Below are 21,884 nucleotides of genomic sequence, written 5' to 3'. Positions count from 1 at the left end.
TCTCTCTAGAAAGCTCTTTCCCAGGATTGCACGTAGGTAGGTCATTCTTACTTATCAAATCTCAGCTCAAGGCTGGGCGCGGTGGCTCACGCATGTAATCCCAGCACTTTGTGAGGCCAAGGCAGGCACATCCCCTAAATCAGGAGTTCAAGACCAGCCTGGCCAATGTGGTGAAACCCCGTCTCTACTAAAGTACAAAAAAAATTAGCCGGGTGCCGTGGTGTGTTTCTTGTTATCTCAGCTACTCAGGAGGCTAAGGCAGGAGAATGGCTTGAACCTGGGAGGCAGAAGGTTGCAGTGAGCCAAGATTGCGCCACTGCACTCCAGCCTGGGTGACAGAGAGAGACTCCAACTCCAAAAAAAAAAAAAACTCAGCTCAAATGATTTCTTCTTGAGATAGCTTTCCCTGATTAACTGCAGGGCCTTCACCATCATTCTAGTTAGTTCCTTCACAGCATTTAAGGATCATTAATCATCCATCCTGTTTAGCTGTTTATTAATTAATTATTGTCCAACCCTCTATAATGTAAGCTCCATCAGGGCAGAAACCTTGTCTTGCTCACCTCTCCATACCTGACACACAGACACTGAGTGTACACTGAGTTAATAAATGAATACCCCTAATAGAGTATTTTATATAAGTAAATTGCTTTAGGTAACTAAAGTGTGTCTTTAAGTATCAATATTTAACCATTTTAGATTACTATCTTTCCCAAACATAACTCTAAAAGTAAACTTTTGCTAAAGACTGAGAAATTCCCTCACGGCCATCTACTACTAAAGTATTCAGAATTAGGGGGCTGGAATTAAGACTGTAATTGACTTAACATGCATAACTCCCTAAATGAAGTCTAACAGAATCAGTGTATGGCAGTCCTCTGGCCATTGTCTTTTTTTTTTTTTTTTTTTTGAGACAGAGTCTCGCTCTGTCATCTAGGCTGGAGTGCAGTGGCGCAATCTCGGCTCACTGTAATCTCTGCCTCCTGGGTTCAAGCACTACTCGTGTCTCAGCCTCCCGAGTAGCTGGGACTACAGGCGCACAGTACCACACCTGGCTAATTTTTTTTTTTTTATTTTTAGTTGAGACAGTGTTTTGCCATGTTGCCCAGGCTGGTCTCAAACTCCTGAGCTCAGGCAATCTGCCTGCCTCGGCCTCCCAAAATGCTAGGATTACAGGTGTGAGCCACTGCGCCTGGCCTGGCTATTGTTTTTGGTCCAGTTGGAACAGACTGACGAGACAAATGTACAGTCAGTCTATGCTTGCAGTGGGGATTTATCTTTTGCCCCCACTGGCTGTCAATGAGGACATATATTGCTTGATTTGATGCTGGCAGCTGTTTTGCCAAGCCTAAGGATAAAGCAGACACTCCCAAGGGCTGCAGAATAGAGATAAAGAAATCTGAGTCCTTGATGACACCATGGAACTGCTCTATCAAGGAATCTTGAAACTCGCTCTACCTTTTTAAGCCAGCTATACTTTGTTACTTCAGTGAAAAAGCATCCTGATATGGGACCCTTTACAAAAGAGCTCATTTTCTCTCTTTTAAAACTGTTTGAATCTATTTTTTTAAGAGCCTTCTGTCTCCACGAAAGGTTGTCAACAATCACTTCTTGCTATTCTCTAAAAGGATATAATAATGTAATAACTGGAGTTCTGGAATAGGACAATAAATCTGAGCTCTCCTACTTACTATCTGTGACTTGGGGGAAAATTTTAAACTGAGCTTTAGGATTTTTCTTTTTTAAATCAGCAGCATCTGGGAGAAATACTGTATTATCACTACTTTATTGTCATTTAATTAACATCTATTAAGTAACTACTATAAGACTTTAACACTGCAAAGTACTTTACAATCCTGAGACGCTGTCAAATTCTTGAGGGAAAGGTATATGTTTTTAATCTTTATGTTCCCAGTGCCTACAGTAGGGGGGGCTCAATAACTATTTGAATAATGAGTTAATAAAATAATTAATGACATGATCCAGTACATAATCACCATCAGATTACTACCAATTTTCCAGAACCATACCCATATATACAATATAACTAATTTTTATGTTAGAGACTAATTTTCACATACAATTATTTGAAAAGTCCTCAGGTAAGATATCTTTCTTAAAGGCAGACAAGCCTTAAGTATATATTACCCAAGGTGATGTTCTCAAACAGACAATGTAATTGTCCATTTAAATCTCACCTGTTAAACCAGCAGGATATGAACTTGGCACCACTGAAAATGAGGAAGATGCACCTCCAAAAGGCGTTACCCCTGAGGATCCTCCAAATGGTGTCATGGAAAGACTGCTGAAATTAACTGCTGTTCCCTTTGCTGAAGATGACGGACATGGTGACACTGTAGTGGGTTCTGCTCCATAATGGCTCACACTTGTACTGACAGGCTCTGGAGTATTTTCAGGTCTGTATTTAATGGCTGGACTTTTGTTTTCTTTACTTTTAATGCAGCCCATTATCAAATCTACAGAGACAATAAAACAAACATTTTGAGAGTCAGTTAACACACAGGATACTGCAAAAAGACAGGGTTCAAAAAATCATTTTAAGAAAAGCATATGCCATCCCTGCAAAAAGGAACATAAAACAAAAAAGAGAAAGCTGAAAACGAGGTCTCTTCCCCTCATTTATCTTTATTACAATTTGCAAAAGCCCTACTCCAATCGCTTCATTCTCCAACTCAATCACCTTTAATAGTCCAATGACAACATGCCACAGTATATTGGGAAAACCATGGGCTCTGAAGCCAGAGAGGCCTAAATTTGAATCCTGGCTTCCTACTTAGTAGTGGAGTGATCTCAGGGTATGTTGCTTAACCTCTATGCACTCCAGTTACTTGAAAAAGTATCGCTGGGCACAGTGGCTCACGCCTGTAATCCCAGCACTTTGGGAGGCCAAGGCGGGCAGATCATGAGGTCAGGAGATTGAGACCATCCTGGCTAACACGGTGAAACCCCGTCTCTACTAAAAATGGAAAAAATTAGCCGGGCGTGGTGGCAGGCGCCTGTAGTCCCAGCTACTCGGGAGGCTGAGGCAGGAGAATGGCGTGAACCCGGGAGGCGGAGCTTGCAGTGAGCAGGGATCGAGCCACTGCACTCCAGCCTGGGCAACAGAGCGAGACTCCGTCTCAAAAAAAAAAAAAAAAAAAAAAGTATCTGGGGGCCAGGCACAGTGGCTCACACCTGTAACTGTAGCACTTTGGGAGGCCTAGACGGGCCGATCACTTGGGGTCAGCAGTTCAAGACCAACCTGGCCAACATAGTGAAACTCTGTCTCTGATAAAAATACAAAAATTAGCTGGGCGTGGTGGTGCACACCCACAATCCCAGCTACTAGGGAGGCTGAGGCATGAGAATCACTTGAACCCGGGAGGAAGAGGTTGCAGTAAGCTGAGATCGTGCCAGTGCACTCCAGCCTGGGTGACAGAGTGAGACTCTGTCTCAAAAAAAAAAAAAAATAAAAAAGCATCTGGATGATAAAATTATCTGTTAAAAAAAAGAAAAAGAAAGAAAGAAAACATAATAGAAAAAAAAAAAGAGAAAAACCTACCTCATAAGGTTTACTATAAGGATTAACTTTATTACAAATTCTAGACAATCTGGCACACAATGGGTACTAGCAAATACTGTTGTATTCTGTCTATACCAGCACTATGCCAACAGAAATATAATCTAAGTCACAAATGTGAGCCACATAATTTTAAATTTTCTAATTTAGTGTAGCCATATTAAAAAAGTACAAAGAAACAGGTAAAATTAACTTTAGTATTTTATTTAACCCAGTATATAAAAAACATATTTATTTCAACAGGTAACCAATATAAACATTTTAATGACATTTTATTTTTTCATACTGAGCCTTAAAAATCTAATGTGTATTTTGTACTTGGAGTACATCTCAACTGGACTAGAGACATTTCAAGGGCTCAAGAGTTGTATATGGCTAGTGACTATCATACAGGACAAAGTAGAACTATACCTTTTCCCTTCCCTGTCAATGGAAACACCCCTAATGCTCACTAAATTTAACCCCAATCTATCTTTTCAACCTTTCCAACTTTATTTCCTACTATCCTCATACCTACGCTCACATACACACAAATCTTGTTTCCCCAGTGCATATGCCCTGTGCTTTCCCATTTTGGGTTTCTTTTTCCCCCTTCTAAAATTGTCTCTGTCCCAAGTATTCTCCCCACCTCTCTAACTGCTAACATCCTATCCTTTCACCGATGGTCATCACAAATGTTACTTTTCCATTCAGGCTTTCCTTATAATCAGTAAAATATCTTTTCTCTTAAAACCCACAATATACCTTTGGGGAGATTTTCTTATGAGGCTCACTTTATTCCATTTTATATACCATTTTCTATTTACTGGTCCAATCCCAACCTACCCCCAAATTAATGGCAATACACTCCTTCGAAGCAAGAGTTGTGCTTTACTCATCGCTTACCTACCATATTATCTACCATATAGGTTTACTAACATTACAAAATCTGCATTATTCTATTCATTTTCTACAGAAGCACTAATATAGAATTCATTAATTCACTTACTTTCAAAGGTCATTCTTATTTGTATAGTTTTTCCCTTTCTATGACATTCAAAAGGAAGTAGGTGAGTGTTGGCCACCTCATAAATTCTGGAAGACTAAACATTTACAACCTCAGCTGTATAATAATAATTTAAAATGTAGCTACATATATTAAAATAGAAGCAATCTCAAAACCTCAGAATTGGGTTTTAGATCACTCTCTTAAATGGGTATATTCTAAAGATGTGAGTTAACTATAAGCATCAAAATATAACCGGGGAGAGGCGCGGTGGCTCACGCCTGTAATCCCAACACTTTGGGAGGCCAAAATGGGTGGAGAGCCTGAGGTCAGGAGTTCGAGACCATCCTGGCCAACATGGTGAAACTGTCTCTATTAAAAATACAAAAATTAGCTGGGCGCGGTGGTGGGTGCCTGTAATTCCAGCTACTCGAGAGGCTGGCACAGGAGAATCGCTTGATCCTAGGAGGCAGAGGTTGCAGTGAGCCAAGATTGTGCCATTGCACTCCAGCCTGGGCGACAAGAACGAAACTCCGTCTCAAAAACAAACAAACATACAAAAACCCATAACCGGATCTGGAAACTTAATATACGGTCAGCCTTTTGTATCTACGAGTTCTGCATCCATGGATTCAACCAAGATTCAAAAGTTTCAGAAAAAAACTGTGTCTGTACTAAATACGTACAGACTTCTTTTTCCTTGTCATTATTCCCTAAACAACATAGAACAATAACTATTTACATCGTATTAGGTATTATAAGTAACCTGGAGAGTATTTATTTATTTTTTCTTTTTATTTTTTATTATTATACTTTAAGTTCTAGGGTGCATGTGCACAACGTGCAGGTTACATATGTATACATGTGCCGTGTTGGTGTGCTGCACCCACTAACTCATCATTTACATTAGGTATATCTCCTAATGGTATCCCTCCCCCCTCCCCCCACCCCACGACAGGCCCCAGTATGTGATGTTCCCCTTCCTGTGTCCAAGTGTTCTCATTGTTCAATTCCCACCTATGAGTGAGAACATGTGGTGTTTGGTTTTCTGTCCTTGTGATAGTTTGCTCAGAATGATGCTTTCCAGCTTCATCCATGTCCCTACAAAGGACGTGAACTCATCCTTTTTTATGGCTGCATAGTATTCCATGGTGTATATGTACCACATTTTCTTAATCCAGTCTATCATTGAGGGACATTTGGGTTGGTTCCAAGTCTTTGCTATTGTGAATAGTGCAATCTGGAGACAATTTAAAGCATACAGGGGGACTGGGCGCAGCGGCTCACACCTGTCATCCCAGCACTTTGCAGGGCCAAGGCGGGTGGATCACCTGAGGTCAGGAGTTTGAGACCAGCCTGGCCAACATGGTGAAACCCTGCCTCTACTAAAAATACAAAAGTTAGCCACGTGTGGTGGTGTGCACCTGTAGTCCCAGCTACTCGGGAGGCTGAGGCAGAAGAATCGCTTGAATCCAGGAGGTGGAGGTTGCAGTAAGTCAAGATTATGCCACTGCACTCCAGCCTGGGTGAAAGAGTGAGATTCTGTCTAAAAAAAAAAAAACACAACAACAACAAAACAACAAAAAAAACAAAAAAACAGCATATGGGGGGATTTGTACACAGGTTATATACAAATACATGCCATTTTATATCAGGGACTTGAGCATCTGGGGATTGGTATCCACAGGAGGTTCTAGAAGGCTCTATAATTTCCCAAGGATCTTGAGGGATGACTAAAGTGAAAATATTGTAAAGGAATTATAAGCTAAATATATAAAAGGCAGTTGCTTCTAAAAGTATTAGAAAAAATTAAAGGTAAGTAGTTTCATAATTTAAAGTTGGAAAAGTCTTTTAAAGTATAAAGTATAAAGTAACTTCCACATTGAGAGGGGCCGGGGTGGGGACAAAAGTTCAAGAGAAGCTAAAATATCTTTGTACTTGCTCATGCTTTCTTGTTCTCTCAATATATAATAAATGTACACATGTGGAATCTGGTTGACATTCTTAATACAGACAACTCTTATGCATGAAACGAAAAAGTCCAATAGAAAAACATGAAAACCTATCAAGAGACAATTCACAACATGGGAAAGGCCAATTAACATATGAAAATGCATCCAACCTTCCCAGTCTTCCAAGAAATGCACATTATAAGATACCTTTTGTGGTTATCAGACTGGAAGATTTTGACTCAATATACTTAAGCCTGAAGGCAAAATTGTAACAATCAATATATATCCACAAAATATGTAAAAACTGGGAGGGGGAAAGGTCCACTGTTCCCCACCCCACTTTCTGTCAGGGCCAAGCACTGTTCTTTGCCATTAAAAAAAAAAAAAAAAAAAGTTCAACTGTAAAAATCTTAAAAGTCGGTACAAGGAATTTACAAAATTACCTGCATCCAAAGTCTAAATATCAAGAAAACAGCATTAACTATTACATGAATTACACTTTGAAAGAACAGCAGTTGTATGAAGGAGGAAAAATTATGGGGGAAACCCAGTAATACTGTAATTTAAACTCTGATGGGAGGCCAGCTCGGAAATACCATGTCAATTCACAACAGAGGCTCCTATAATTACCCAACCACCTCAGTTTCCATTCCCAGCTTAATTCCTCATCCTCACCTCCTTTACCCATAACCATCTTAAAGTCCTCTTCTCTCAAAAGTCACACCTTTTCTCCTCACCCTATCAAGTCTTCCACTACTATGCTTAACCTGTCCTCCAGCCTCATTTTCTTAATCCAGAGTATTGAGCCTAATGCCTTACACATCTACGCACTTATCTTTCCAGTAACTCTAGGATAGCCCATTAATTTCAGTCCAGTTCCACCAGCACCCCAGTATCAATGCATAGGACCCATCACTGCTGCTCATCTCATTTTGAAATATTACTAATGTCATATGTGATTCACATTTTTAAGTAAACTTCAGGTGCAATATGAGTTACACTGATTTTTATGGGTTGTCTTAGAAATGTTAACATCATGGCTGGGCATGGTGGCTCATGCCTGTAATCCCAGAACTTTGGGAGACCAAGGTGGGAGGATCACCTGAGGTCGGGAGTTTGAGACCAGCCTGACCAATGTGGAGAAACCTTGTCTCTACTAAAAATACAAAATTAGCTGGGCGTGGTGGCGCATGCCTGTAATCCCAGCACTTTGGGAGGCCAAGGTGGGCAGATCACCTGAGGTTGGGAGTTTGAGACCAGCCTGACCAACGTGGAAAAACCCTGTCTCTACTAAAAATACAAAATTCGCTGGGCGTGGTGGCGCATGCCTGTAATCCCAGCTACTCAGGAGGCTGAGGCAGGAGAATCACTTGAACCCAGGAGGCAGAGGTTGCGGTGAGCCGAGATTGTGTCATTGCACTCCAGCCTGGGCAACAAGAGCAAAACTCCACCTCAAAAAAAAGAAAAAAGAAATGTAACATCATTTAAAACATTTATATGGAAACCCACCTGTTGGATATTATACTGATTACCTGGGTAACAAAATTTATCTGTAGGCCAAACCCCACAACACAGAATTTACTCATGTAACAAACCTGCATGTGCACCCCTTGAATCTAAAATAAAAGTTGGAAAGAAAAAACAAACAATAAACCAAACAACAAAAATCCCCCAAAATAAAAAAATAAAACATTTATATGGAAAAGTCTCTTCCAAGTTCCAAGCTACTGACTTATAGATATATATTCATTAATAACATACATTATGGGATTAAAAAAAACTATATACTGGGTACAACGTACACTACTCCGGTGATGGGTGCACCAAAACCTCAGAATTCACCACTACATAATTCATCCATTTAACCGAAAACCACTTGTACCCCAAAAGCTATCAAAATAAAACCAAAAACTAAAAATATTGTATATTAGACACTATAAAAGGAGCTGGGAGGACAAGAAATGGTCCCTTTTCATTAAAGGGTCACAAATGTAAGAAACAAATACAACACTGTACAATGTGAAAAATGCTAGAGTGTGACAAAATGTTAGAGTGGAGGTATGTACAAAATACCATGGAAATACAACAAATGTTATCAGCTCTCCTTAAAGCGCTTAGGAAAAAAAGTTTTGCAAAGGAAGTGGTATCTGAGCTTGGTCTTGAAGAGTTGGAGATTTGGGGAAAAGAAAAGATATTCCAGGAAGAATGAAAAGTGTACAGAATGGCTCAGATGCTTGAAACAGCACGGTTCATTTTAGGAACAGAAAATTTCTCTATTCCAAGAGCATGAGGGGCTGTTTGTGAGCTGGGTAGGACAGGCAGCTAGAGAGGAGATTTAATATAGAAGATTATTTGTTATGCAATAACTTTTAGACTTTCTCCAGGGAGCATTAGGAATCCAGAATTTTTGTTTTGAGGAATAGCAGGAGAAGATATGTGTTTTATAATAACTATGACAAAAGGATGAATTATACAGCCTAGAAAGAAGAAAAAATAATGACAGCAGTCAGACAAGTTATAAAACTATTCCAACTGACCCATGTGAGAAAAGGCAAAAGCAGCCAGGTGTGGTGGTGGCTCATGTCTGTAATCTCAACATTTTGAGAAGCTGAGGTGGAAAGATTGCTTGAGCCCAGAAATTTGAGAGCAGCCTGGGCATCATGGCAAAACCCCGTCTCTACAAAAAATACAAAAAATTACCCAGTTGTGGTGTGTGGTGGCACATCCCTATAGTTCTAGCTACTTGGGAGGCTGAGGTGGGAAGATCACCTGAGCCCAGGGAGGTCAAGGCTGCAGTAAGCTGTGATCGTGCCACTGCACTCCATCCTGGGTGACAGAGGAGATCCTGTCTTCAAAAAAAAAAAAAAAAAAAAAAAAAAGACGAGCTGGAACAGTGTGGGGCCAATGATAATGGGGGAAATGAGAAGTGTATAAGTATAATAATCAAGGTTGTCAGTTAAATATGGAAAGAGGAGACATTAAGAAAAAGTCGAGGCCAGGCGCAGTGGCTCACACCTGTAATCCCAGCACTTTGGGAGGCTGAGGCGGGCAGATCATGAGGTCAGGAGATTGAGACCATCCTGCCTATCAGGGTGAAACCCCATCTCTACCAAAAATACAAAAAATTAGCCGGGCGTGGTGGCAGGCACTGTAGTCCCAGCTACTCGGGAGGCTGAGGCAGGAGAATGGCATGAACCCGGGAGGCGGAGCTTGCAATGAGCCGAGATCGCGCCACCGCACTCCAGCCTGGGCCACAGAGAGAGACTCCATCTCAAAAAAAAAAAAAAAGTCGTTCATTCTTCAGTATTTATTGAACTTTTTAAAGTCCTTACTATACATGTATTAAGGGTTGGCTGACTCCAAAGTTTCCAGTTTTATTTATTTTTTATTTTTTTATTTTTTTTGAGACTGAGTCTCACTCTTGTTGCCCAGGCTGGAGCGCAATGGTGCAATCTCGGCACACTACAACCTCTGCCTCCTGGATTCAAGTGATTCTCCTGCCTCAGCCTCCCAAGTAGCTGGGATTACAGGCATGTGCCACCATGCCCGGCTAATTTTGTATTTTTAGTAGAGACAGAGTATCACCATGTTGGTCAGGCTGGTCTCGAACTCCTGACCTCAAGTGATCCACCTGCCTTGGCCTCCCAAAGTGCTGGGATTACAGGCGTGAGCCACCGCACCCGGCCAATTTAACACTTTTTAATAAGAAGTAAAATAAGTGGAAATAAACAGACTTTCAGGAAGAAAATAGCTAATAGTGTTAAAGACAAAATCAAGTCAAGTGGCATGTAAAATGATTTTTTTAAAGGCCAGCTGATTAGTAATTTGGAGCTCACTGGTGACTTTACCAAGAGCATTTCTTAACATCATGAAGACAAAAGCAAGATTGCAGTAAGTTGAAGAATAATAAGTGAGCCATGAAACGAGGTAATCTTTGGAATATCTTCATAAGTTGGGAACACATGCGTTATCAAGATGTTTCCTATCATTTCTTTGTCTACTTCACTGATCCTCTCCTTCACAGTATTAGTGTAATCAAGTACAGTTGCCACTTGGTTAGTCAACAGCCATTCTTCCTCTTCTTTGATAAAAAGAACTATGATTTTGTTGATCCTTCTTACGTTTGCCAAGTCCTTCAGGGGAGGCTCAGTGCCTATCCAGCCCTACGTAGTAAATATTGATTTATTTAAGCCACTTACACGGTCTTATTGCTATTGCCAGTTGGCTAGTTGAGCCATAAGCATGGGCTTCCAGGAAGTTTTCCCCACTTGTAAAGAGGAATACAAGACAGAAATATTCTATTTTCTTTCCATAGATGTTATCATCGATGATGCCTAAATCAAATGACTTGCTCCACATCCTTAAGACTTGTTATTAACACTTTTAAAACTGTTAATTAAATGTAAGTTAAAACCGCAAAGGGATATCACTACATGATTAGTGAAAGATGATTATCTTTTCTATGCTTTTGTATTTATGGAAGTATTCCCAACTCTAATAGGAAGCAACCATTAGAGTTAGGAATACTTCCATAAATACAAAAACATAGAAAAGATAATCATCAACTTCATTCTAGAATCAAAACATTCTAATTTCTCATTCTAATTGGTATGTAGTGATATCCCTTTGTGGTTTTTACACTTCCCTAATGACTACACCTTATTTTGAGCTCTCATGTGCTTATTTGCTTCCCATCTCTACTTTGGTGACGTGACTGTTCAAATCAGTTTTTAAACTAAAGTGTCTGTTCAAATCAAATTTTTAATTGGGCTGTCTTATGTTCTGGAGACAAGAATATTTACTACTCTAACACTATTACATTCTTTATATATTCTGGAATCTAGTTCTTTGTCAGATGTTTATACTAAACTGTGATATTTCTCCCAGTTCATAGGTTGCCTTTGCATTTTCATAACAGTATCCTTGAACATGCTTTTAAATTTTAAGTTCAATTAAAATTTTTTATTTTTATGGTTTATGTTTTATGTGTCCTGAAAATTCTTCACCAGAAGATTTTCTACATGTTCATCTGTAAGTTTGAACTCTTCTGTAAATCAGGCCTATCGAGCCATTTTAAGCTAATTTTTGAATATATTATAATAGTCTTACGTTCAAAAAAATTTTTTTTGAGACAAGGTCTGGCTACCCTGGCTGGAGTACAGGGGCATGATCATGGGTCACTGAAACCTCCCCCTTCCAGGCTCAAGCCATCCCCTCTTATCTCAGCCTTCTCAGCAGCTGGGACTACAGGCGAGTACCACCACACCTGGCTAATTTTTGTCTTTTTTTGTAAGGACAGAGTTTCACCATGTTGCCCAGGCTGGTCTAGAACTCGTGAGCTCAAGCAATTCGCCTGCCTCAGCCTCCTAAAGTGATGGGATTACAGACATAAGCCACAATGCCCGGCCCCATGTTCAATTTTTTAAAACTCGATATCTAGTTCTCCTAGTACAATTTGTTGAAAAACCTATCCATTTCCCACTGAATTACCTTGTTACCTATGTCAAAAAGCAATTAACCATGTATGTGTATAGGTCTGTTTTCATTCTCTATTTTTCCCATTGTCCTACATATCTATTCTCATGTCAATGACCATAGTCATCATTACTGTAGCTTTACTGTGTCTTGAAATTATATAATATAAAACCTCCAGTTTTTTAATTTTTATTTATTTATTTTTTGAGTCAGAGTCTCGCTCTGTGCCTAGGCTGGAGTACAGTGGCATGATCTCGGTTCACTGCAACCTCCATCTCCTGGGTTCAAGTGATTCTCCTGCCTCAGCTTCCCGAGTAGCTGGGATTACAGGCGTGCACCACAACAACGTGGCTAATTTTTGTATTTTTAGTAGAGATGGGGTTTCACCATGTTGGCCAGGCTGGTCTCAAACTCCTGACCTCAAGTGATCCGCCTGCCTCGGCCTTCCAAAGTGATGGAATTACAGGCATGAGCCACTGTGCCCAGCCTTTTTCATCTTTTTCAAAATTGCTTTAAATACTCTAGGGCAGGGTCAGCAAATTTATTCTGTAAAATATTTTAAGCTTTGTGGACCATATGGTGTCTGTAACAACTACTCAACTCTGCTGGTTTACTGCAAAAGCAGGCTCAGATAATACGCACAACACACTAAGTGTGGCAATGTTAAAAAACAATTTCCAAAAGCAGGCAGTGGGACAGTTGGCTTGCTAAGACCTGCCAAACCATGCATGAGGGTCTTTGCATTTCCACACAAACTTTACAATCTCTACAAATTTTAATCATACAAATTTCAGAATCTCTACAAAAATGCCTGCTGGGATTCTGACTGGGATTATTCTTAATCTATAGATCGATCTGGGGAGAAATGATATTTTAAGAATACTGACTTCCGCTTGATCCATGAATGTGGTATTTTATTTAGACATTTACAGACTTTTCCCAGCAGTGTTTTACAGTTTTCAGTGTATAGGTCTTGTCCAATTTTTGTACAGTTTATCTCTAGACACTATGGTTTATGCCATTATAAATGTTACTACTTTATTTCTATTTCCAACTCTTCATCACTAACATATACCATCATGTGCAGCGTAACATTTTGGTCAAGGAGGGACCACATATATGACAGTGGTCCCATAAGATTATAATACTGTATTTTTACCATACCTTTTCTATGTTTAGATATGTTATTTACTTACTTACTTATTTTTGAGACAGGGTCTTGCTCTGTCGCCCAAGCTGGAGTGCAGTGGTGTGACCTTGGCTCACTGCAACCTCCGCTTCCCAGGTTCAAGAGATTCTTGTGCCTCAGCCTCCGGAGTAGCTCAGATTACAGGCATCTGCCACCATGCCTGGCTAATTTTTGTGTTTTTAGTAGAGACAGGGTTTCTCCAGTTGGCTGGGCTGGTCTTGAACTCCTGACCTCCAGTGATCCACCTGCCTCAGCCTCCCAAAGTGCTGGGATACAAGCATGAGCCACTGTGCCTGGCCCTAGATATGTTTAGATACACAAATACTTACCATTGTGTTACAACTGCCTACAGCATTCAGTATAGTGACATGTTTGTAGCCTAGGAGCCATAGGCTATACTATATAGCCTAGGTGTATAATAGGCTCTACCATGTAGGTTTATGTAAGCACACTGCATGATGTTCACACAATGATGAAATCGCCTGATGACACAATGTCAGAACATATTCCTGTCTTTAAAGTGACGCGCGACCGTATGTAAATCTGTATACAGAGTATATTTGTATATTATGTTCTTGAGACTGTACTAAACTCACTTATGATTTCTAGTACTTTTATAGGTTCTACAGTATTTTCCACACTCAAAATCATGTGTACAAATAAACACTGTCTTACTCTTTACTCTCCTACATACGTCTTTTTCCCTGCTTATCTTATTCACTGACTAGTACCTCCAGTGCAATGTCGACCAGAAGTGATGAGAGAATATCTATGCCTTGGTTCCCAATCTTAAGAGGAAAGTATTTAGTCTATCACTATTAAGTATGATATTAGCTGTAGGATTTTTGTATTATAGCAAAACTTCATAAGGCCAAGCAAAGTTCCCTTGTTTGCTGACAGTTTTTATCGTACATGAGTGGATTTTGTCAAAAGCTTTTCTACATGTACTTAGACTATCATATAGGTTTTTTCCTTTATTCAATTGATGTAGTGAATTTTACTAATTGATTATTGACTGTTACGTAAACCTTGGGACCTTTGCATTCTTGAGATAAAACCCAATTGGTCATGGTATATTACCCTCTTATATATTCCTGAAAGCTAATATTTTGCTAAATATTTTTGTCTATAGTCAAGAACCACATTGTTCTTTAGTAGTATTTTCCTGTAATTTCTGTGTTTGCTTTTGGTATCAGGATGTTGGCCTCACAAAATGAATTGGGAAGTATTCTCTTCCTGTTTTTTTTTTTTTTTTTTTTTTTGAGACGGAGTCTTGCTCTGTCGCCCAGGCTGGAGTGCAGTGGCGTGATCCCGGCTCACTGCAACTGCAACCTCCGCCTCCCGGGTTCAAGGGATTCTCCTGCCTCAGCCTCCCAAGTAGCTGGCAGTACAAGCGCATGCCACCACACCCAGCTAATTTTTGTATTTTTAGTAGAGACAGGGTTTCACCGTGTTAGCCAGGATGGTCTTGATCTCCTGACCTCATGATCTGCCCGCCTCGGCCTCCCAAAGTGCTGGGATTACAGGCGTGAGCCACTGCGCCTGGCCCTTTTTTCTTTTTAAGAGTTTTTAAGATTGGTATTATTTCGTCCTTCAATGTGAGTGATCAACAAGGACTTTCCCCTCTAGCTAGTAAAAACTCAAATGCTTCCCAGCCCTCTGTGACCTCTGATGTCTGTCAGTTCACATCAATCTGGTTGCTTTGTCTGGCTTTACAGTTTTACTCCATGTATGTTCATTCTAGAATTCAGCAAAAAGTCAGAGACTTCTATGGATAGCATTATTTTTTGACAAAGTGTCCTTTCTGCTGAACTTTGCCCTACAACTTCTTGCTGCCTCAGCTTCCAAAATTCTGATCTCTATCTCTTCATCTTGTTCTTTGCTCAAGATTCCCTGTCGCAGATCTACAATTTAGAATGTGCCCCAGGCAAAAAGCCAGGGTGGGTGGGTGACTGTAGAGCTCACTTTGTTTGTTTCCCTTCTTTTAGGGATCACAGTCCTGCACTGCTGTTGTCCAAAGTCTAAAACCCATTGTTTCACTATTTTGTCCAGATTTTCAAGGTTTTTGTGTGTTTGTGGAGGTGTGGGGGTTGAGAGATAGTAAACTCCATCATGGTCACTTGAAAATTCTGAAAAGTTGCCAGAGTGGTGGCTCATGCCTTTAATCCCAACACTTTGGAAGGTTGAGGTGGGAGAACAGCTTGAGGGCAGTGACTGTTAGGCAGTGACAGTAGGCACCACCGCACTCTGCTCTGGACAATGAAGAGATATCCCATCTCAAAAAAAAAAAACTCTGAAAAGTTAAAACCTAGAAAAACATTTCATTCCCCGGTGTTAATAATCATTCAAGTGATGGCTGGGCATGGTGGCTCACGCCTGTAATTCCAGCACTTTGGGAGGCCCAGGCAGGCAGATCACTTGAGGTCAGGAGTTCAAGACCAGCCTGACCAACATGGTGAAACCTCGTCTCTACTAAAAATACAAAAATAAGCTGGGCATGGTGGTGCATGCCTGTAATCCCAGCTACTTAGGAAGCTGAGGCATGAGACTCACTTGAACCTTGGAGGCGGAGGTTGCAGTGAGCCAAGATTGCACCACTACACTACAGCCTGGGCAACAAGAGCAAAACTTCGTCTCAAAAAAAAAAAAATCATTTGAGTGCAGAGGGTATTATTTCTTAAATGAACTTGTGTTTAACTTTTTATTATAACAGATAAAATATTTATTCCTTAAAAATCACCTTCAAATAAATTAACATTTTAAGTGTTTTATTGTAATCTGTTAAACTACTCCATGGCATTTTTCTTTTACATTTCAAGAAAGAAAACTTTTTTTTGTGATGGGGTTTCGCTTTGTCACACAGGCTGGAGTGCAGTGGCGCGATCACGGCTCACTGAAGCCTAGATCTCCTGGTCTCAAGCTATCCTCCCACCTCAGCCTCTCTAGTAGCTGGGACCACAGGTGCAGGCCACGACGCCTGGCTAATTTTTGTATATTTTTGTAGAGATAGGGCTTTGTCATGTTGCCCAGCCTGGGCACAGGGATCCCCACACTTCGGCCTTCCCTGGGATTACAGGTGTGAGCTACCACACCTGGCCTGGAAGAAAAAATGTTAAAAAGTATTTCCTTCTGTATCTGCTTGGTAAGTCTAAACATTTATACTCAGCTTAATGTTGGGCTCTTTTGGACTGAAGAAGGGATTTTATTGTAAAGATAAAAATGGTAATAAGGAAGAGGCAAGAATTTCACATAAAAATCAGAAATTACAAGACAGTCTGATCGTACACCACAAAAGCATGTTCAAGTTTTGTTTTGTTTTGTTTTGTTTTTTGACATGGAGTTTCACTCTTGTTGCCCAGGCTGGAGTGCAATGCCATCATCTCGGCTCATGGCAACCTCCGCCTCCTGGGTTCAAGTGATGCTCCTGCCTCAGCCTCCCAAATAGCTGGGATTATAGGCATGCACCAACCACACCCGGCTAATTTTATATTTTCAGTACAGACAGCGTTTCTCCATGTTGGTCAAGCCGGTCTCAAACTCCCAACCTCAAGTGATCCTCCCACTCTGGCCTCCCAAAGTGCTGAGCCACCGCACCCGGCCTGCATGTTCAAGTTTGAATGCAGGTCTTGATACTAAGGTAAACATTGCTTTGTTCTCCGGAACTTATTGCTTCCCTACCATAATGTGGATTAAGCATCTCTATTTCTTTTTTCTTTTTTTTTGAGATAGAGTCTCACTCTTGTCACCCAGGCTGGAGTGCAATGGTGCAATCTCGGCTCACTGCAACCTCCGCCTCCTGGGTTCAAGCAATTCTCCTGCCTCAGCCTCCTGAGTAGCTGGGATTACACGGACACGCCACCATGCCCAACTAATTTTGTATTTTTAGTAGAGACGGGGTTTCACCATGTTGGTCAGGCTGGTCTCGAACTCCTGACCTCAGGTGATCCACCTGCCTCGGCCTCTCAGAGTGCTGGGATTACAGGTATGAGGCACCACGCCCGGCCAGCATCTCTATTTCTGTACTTCTGATGTTTCTGGCTAACTACTTTACTCTCTTCTGACATACCTATTCTCTACCTCATAATTTCTACTTACTCAAAATTTTTATTCATTTGTGGTCTGCTCCAGGTTCCCTCAATCTTCCACAGCACTTTAATTGCCTATTTCTGAGTTTGCATTTGCATGGCCAAGAGTAAAAGCAAAATAATATAAACTGCTATCTAACTGCACTAACCTGCTGACCAGTTATGGTTTGGCTATAGGCTGGTCCTATGGTTTCCTTAAGAGGCTGTGGACTAGAAGGTACTATGATGACTGGCCTCTTTAGCACAATCTCTTCTTAACATAAGGTCTCCTAGATTGATCTTGCTTTAATAGCTAGTAGAAATACACATTTTAGCAAAATGCACTGAAAGTAATAACTTTTCAAATTGAAACAAATTTCCACATTAGGTTTTTCTTTAATAGAGATGAAGTCATAAATCTGGAAGATTAATGTTTAATGCTGATCCAGCTCTACTAAGTCACCTGCCATTACCAGAGGGAGGAGTCAGGTCAGTACAGACAGCTTTACTTTGTTCCCTCCTCATACCTGAACTACTTTCATCTTCCTCGATAATGGGCAAGAGAAGGCAGAGTGGAACCAAAAGAGCTTTGCTGATGGGGCAAGTTCTCAGGAGCAGAGAAGTAAAACGGCCCCTTTCCTATTTCTTATATGGTTGTCTTGTCACCCCCTAAAAGAAGGTAAATCAGTATATTCAAAAACTTGAACCAAGACACTTATCTTTCGATTCAAAATCCTGTACGAATTAAAAGGCTGGTAAGACAGTGAGGAAAGACAGACACCAAGAAATGCTACCAGGTATTTAAGATGGCCAGGCATTCTCTTCTCTTTTAAAACCTCTAGACTTTCATAATCCTGTCCATTGTATAATAACTTTCCTGCTTCTTTTCTTTCCATATAACCAACTTCTTTTAGCAAACTTTGTTCTAACTTTCCTATGTTTCTCACATTCACTTAAAATACAATCTGATCCAATGCCGACTAATAAAAGAAAAAAATAAGAAAAAAACTGAGGTTCTCTCTCTTCCTTAAAACACTTTTCTTTTTTTTTTTTTTTTTTTTTGAGACGGAGTCTTGCTCTGTCGCCCAAGCTAGAGTGCAGTGGTGCGATCTCAGCTCACTGCAACCTCCACCTCCTGGGTTTGAGCAATTCTCCTGCCTCAGCCTCCCGAGTAGCTGGAATTACATGTGCCCACCATCTTGCCTGGCTAATTTTTGTATTGTTCAGTAGAGACGGGGTTTCAGCATCTTGGCCAGGCTGGTCTCAAACTCCTGACCTTGTGATCCACCCGCCTTGGCCTCCCAAAGTGCTGGGATTACAGGCGTGAGCCACTGCGCCTGGCCTTCCCATCTGCTTTCTAAGACATTACCCTATTGGTTTCCCCCCGTCTTACTGGCTGCTCCTTCTCAGTCTCCTTTGCTGACTGCTCCTCACTTCCCTGACATCTCCCTGTTGCCGAAAAGACTTCTCCATTTACATTCATTCCTTTGATGATATCACCCAGTCTTACATCTTTAAATACCACCTGCAAATTCATGATTACCAAATTTCTATCTTTACGGACTTCTGGACTTCTCACTTGAATTCATTTTTAACTGTCTACGCAATATCTTCACTTGGATGTCTAAAAGGATTTCAAATTTAACATTTCCAAGAAACCTAATCTTCCTCCCCAAACCAACTCCTCCTGCAATCTTCCCCATCTCGATAAACATTAATGCCATTCTTCTAGTTGTTCAGGCCAAAACTCTAAAGTCATCCTTATTATCTATTTCACACCCTTAAATTCCTCAGTAATTCCCCTGGCCCTATTCTCAAAATATATTCAGTATCTGAAAACTTCTCTCCACCTCCCACTGCTACCCTGGTCTAAGTCACATCATCTTTCACTAATTCAACAATATTGAATTATTCTAATAGCCTAACTGGTCTCCCAGTTCCTGCCATTGCGCCTTTTACAGGCTTGTCTCACAGTAGTAGTTTAACATCACTCCTCTGCCATAATCCACCCAAAGACTTCCAATTGCACTTAAAGTCAAAGCCAAAGTTCCTACTACGGCCTTCAAGATCCAATAACCTACTATGTAGCCTTCAACTCCTACTGCTGTGCCCCAACTTGCCTCACTTCTGCTACACTGGCCTTCTTGCTCTCCTTCAAACAGACCAAGCATACTCCCAGCTTATTGTATGTATGGCAGAACAGTTAAAAGCACAGACGTCAGAGACAGAATGTCTGGGTGCAAAGTCTGAGTCCATCACTTACTAGCTGGGTGAACTTCAACAAGTTACTCAACCTTTCTGTGTCCCAGTTTCCTCATCTGTAAAATGGAGATAATAAAAGTAAAACTCATAGAGTTGAGAAGATTAAATGAGTAAATATATACATATATAAAAAACACACCTAACATAGTGCCTGGTATTTGAAGCACGAATGTTTGCTACAACAGTGATCATTTTGATAATGGTGGCTCTCTTCCACAGCATGTACATATGGGTAAATTTAAAAAAAAATTATTGAAATATAGTACAAAGAAAAATAAATGTACAAGTAAATGGATTACATAAACTCAACACCAGTGTACTCACCACCCAGACCAAGACACCCTGTCAGCACCCAAGAAGCCCATCTCATGCTATTAATCCTGCTCAGTTCCTCTTAACCATTACCTTGACTTCTAACATTACAGTTTAAGTTTTGCCTGCTTGTAAGGCTTCTTATAAACGGAATCACGGCCGGGCGTAGTGGCTCACGCTTGTAATACCAACACTTTGGGGATCATGGCTGGGCATAGTGGCTCACGCCTGTAATACCAACACTTCGGAAAGCCAAAGCAGGAGGACTGTGTGAGCCCAGGAGTTTGAGACCACCCTGAGCAACATAATGAGACCTCATCTCTACAAAAAGTAAAAAAATTGGCTAAACATGGTGGCATACACATGTAGTCCCAGACACTTGGGAGGCTGAGGTTGGAGGATCACTTGAGCCTGGGAGATAGAGGCTACAGTGAGCCGTGATTGTGCCACTGCACTCCAGCCTGGGTGACAGAGTGAGACCTTGCCTCAAATAAATAAAAAAAAAAATAAAATGGAAGCATATATAATGCATTATTTTGTTTTTGACCTCTTTCACTTAACGATGCTTGTGAGACTCATCTCTATTATCAGGAACAGCTGTACTTTGTTTTCACTTCTGTGTAGCCTTCTTTTATATGAATATACCATAGGTAAGGGATATGAATTGTTTCCAGTTTTTTTTGCTATTATAACAATGACAGCAATGAACATTCCTGAGCCCTCCTTGGTATGCATGTATGCATATTCTACTGGACGTAACCTTGCAATAGATTGCTGGGTCAAAGTGTTTGCACTGCTAAACAGTTTTCCAGAGTAGCTGTAGCAGTTTATACTCTCACCAGCGAGCATGAGAGTTACCATTGCTTTACATCATCAATACTTGGTATATTCGATCTTTTTTTTTTTTTTTGAGATGGAGTCTCCCTCTGTTGCCCAGGCTGGAGTGCAGTGATGCAATCTTGGCTCACTGCAACCTCTGCCTCTGGGGTTCAAGTGATTCTCGTGCCTCAGCCTCCCATGTAGCTGGGATTACAGGCTCATGCCACCACGCCTGGTCAATCTTTTAAAATGTATCTGTTCTGGTGGGTGTGTAGGAGTCTCTCACTGTGATTTTAATTTTATGTTCATAATTACTAACGAAGTGGCACCTTTACATATGCTTTTTTTTTTTTTTTTTTTTTTGAGTTGGAGTCTCACTCTGTTGCCCAGGCTGGAGTGCAGTGGTGCAATCTCGGCTCACTGCGAGCTCCGCCTCCCGGGTTCACGCCATTCTCCTGCCTCAGCCTCCCCAGTAGCTGGGACTACAGGGGCCCGCCACTGCGCCCGGCTAATTTTTTTTTTGTACTTTTAGTAGAGACGGGGTTTCACCATGTTAGCCAGGATGATCTCGATCTCCTGACCTCGTGATCCACCCGCCTCAGCCTCCCAAAGTGCTGGGATTACAGGCGTGAGCCACCACGCCTGGCTACCTTTACATATGTTTACCGGACATTATCTTTTGTGAAAGGTCTGTTCAAGACACTTTATCCATTGTTCTACAGGGTTGTCTGTCCTTTTCTTATTGACTTGTAAGGCATTCTTTAATTTTCTGTATATTGGAGGAGTAGGATTTAGTGCATTTACTCCTGTATCCCCAGAACCTAGAAGACAGTCTGAAACATAAAAAGCATTAATATTTTTACATGAATGAATGCTTTCCTGGCTGTTTTCAGATCCTAATCATATCCGTTTCTACAATTCTGCCTCATAATCTGACAATATATGGTGATTTCTAACCTCCAATCCAACTCAAGAAGGTTCTAAAATGTTGACTGCCTAACAATCTTTATAAAGTAGAACTCTATCTGTAACACTCTCTTGGATACATCTGTCAAGGGCTTCCTACAACCTACAAAATAAAACCTCAACCCTTAACCAGGCATTCCAGGTTAACTTCCCCAACTTACTTTTCTAATATGCTTTCCCTATCATCTACTAATCTTCCAAAACATGTATTTGTGGTTATGAAAAACAAAAAGGCCAATTAGACATTAACCACAAAAATCAGGGGGCAATTATTAATTTT

At 40.7% G+C, this 21,884-nt stretch overlaps 1 protein-coding gene across 8 annotated transcripts in view; it reads right to left on the bottom strand.

Moving 5' to 3' along the window:
* YES1 (YES proto-oncogene 1, Src family tyrosine kinase) overlaps positions 1-21,884 on the bottom strand; it is a 91,294-nt gene that overhangs the window by 32,336 nt on the left and 37,074 nt on the right. For all 8 annotated transcript variants that reach the window (XM_054537549.2, XM_024235726.3, XM_063716778.1 and 5 more), the window contains 1 exon segment: positions 2,199-2,477. In XM_054537549.2, the coding sequence (XP_054393524.1) occupies positions 2,199-2,469 (271 nt within the window). In that variant the 5' untranslated portion in view covers positions 2,470-2,477.

The sequence above is a fragment of the Pongo abelii genome, chromosome 17 (genome assembly GCF_028885655.2).
Source record: "Pongo abelii isolate AG06213 chromosome 17, NHGRI_mPonAbe1-v2.0_pri, whole genome shotgun sequence".
Lineage (NCBI taxonomy): Eukaryota > Metazoa > Chordata > Mammalia > Primates > Hominidae > Pongo > Pongo abelii.
This window is presented reverse-complemented; position numbering and strand designations above follow the sequence as displayed.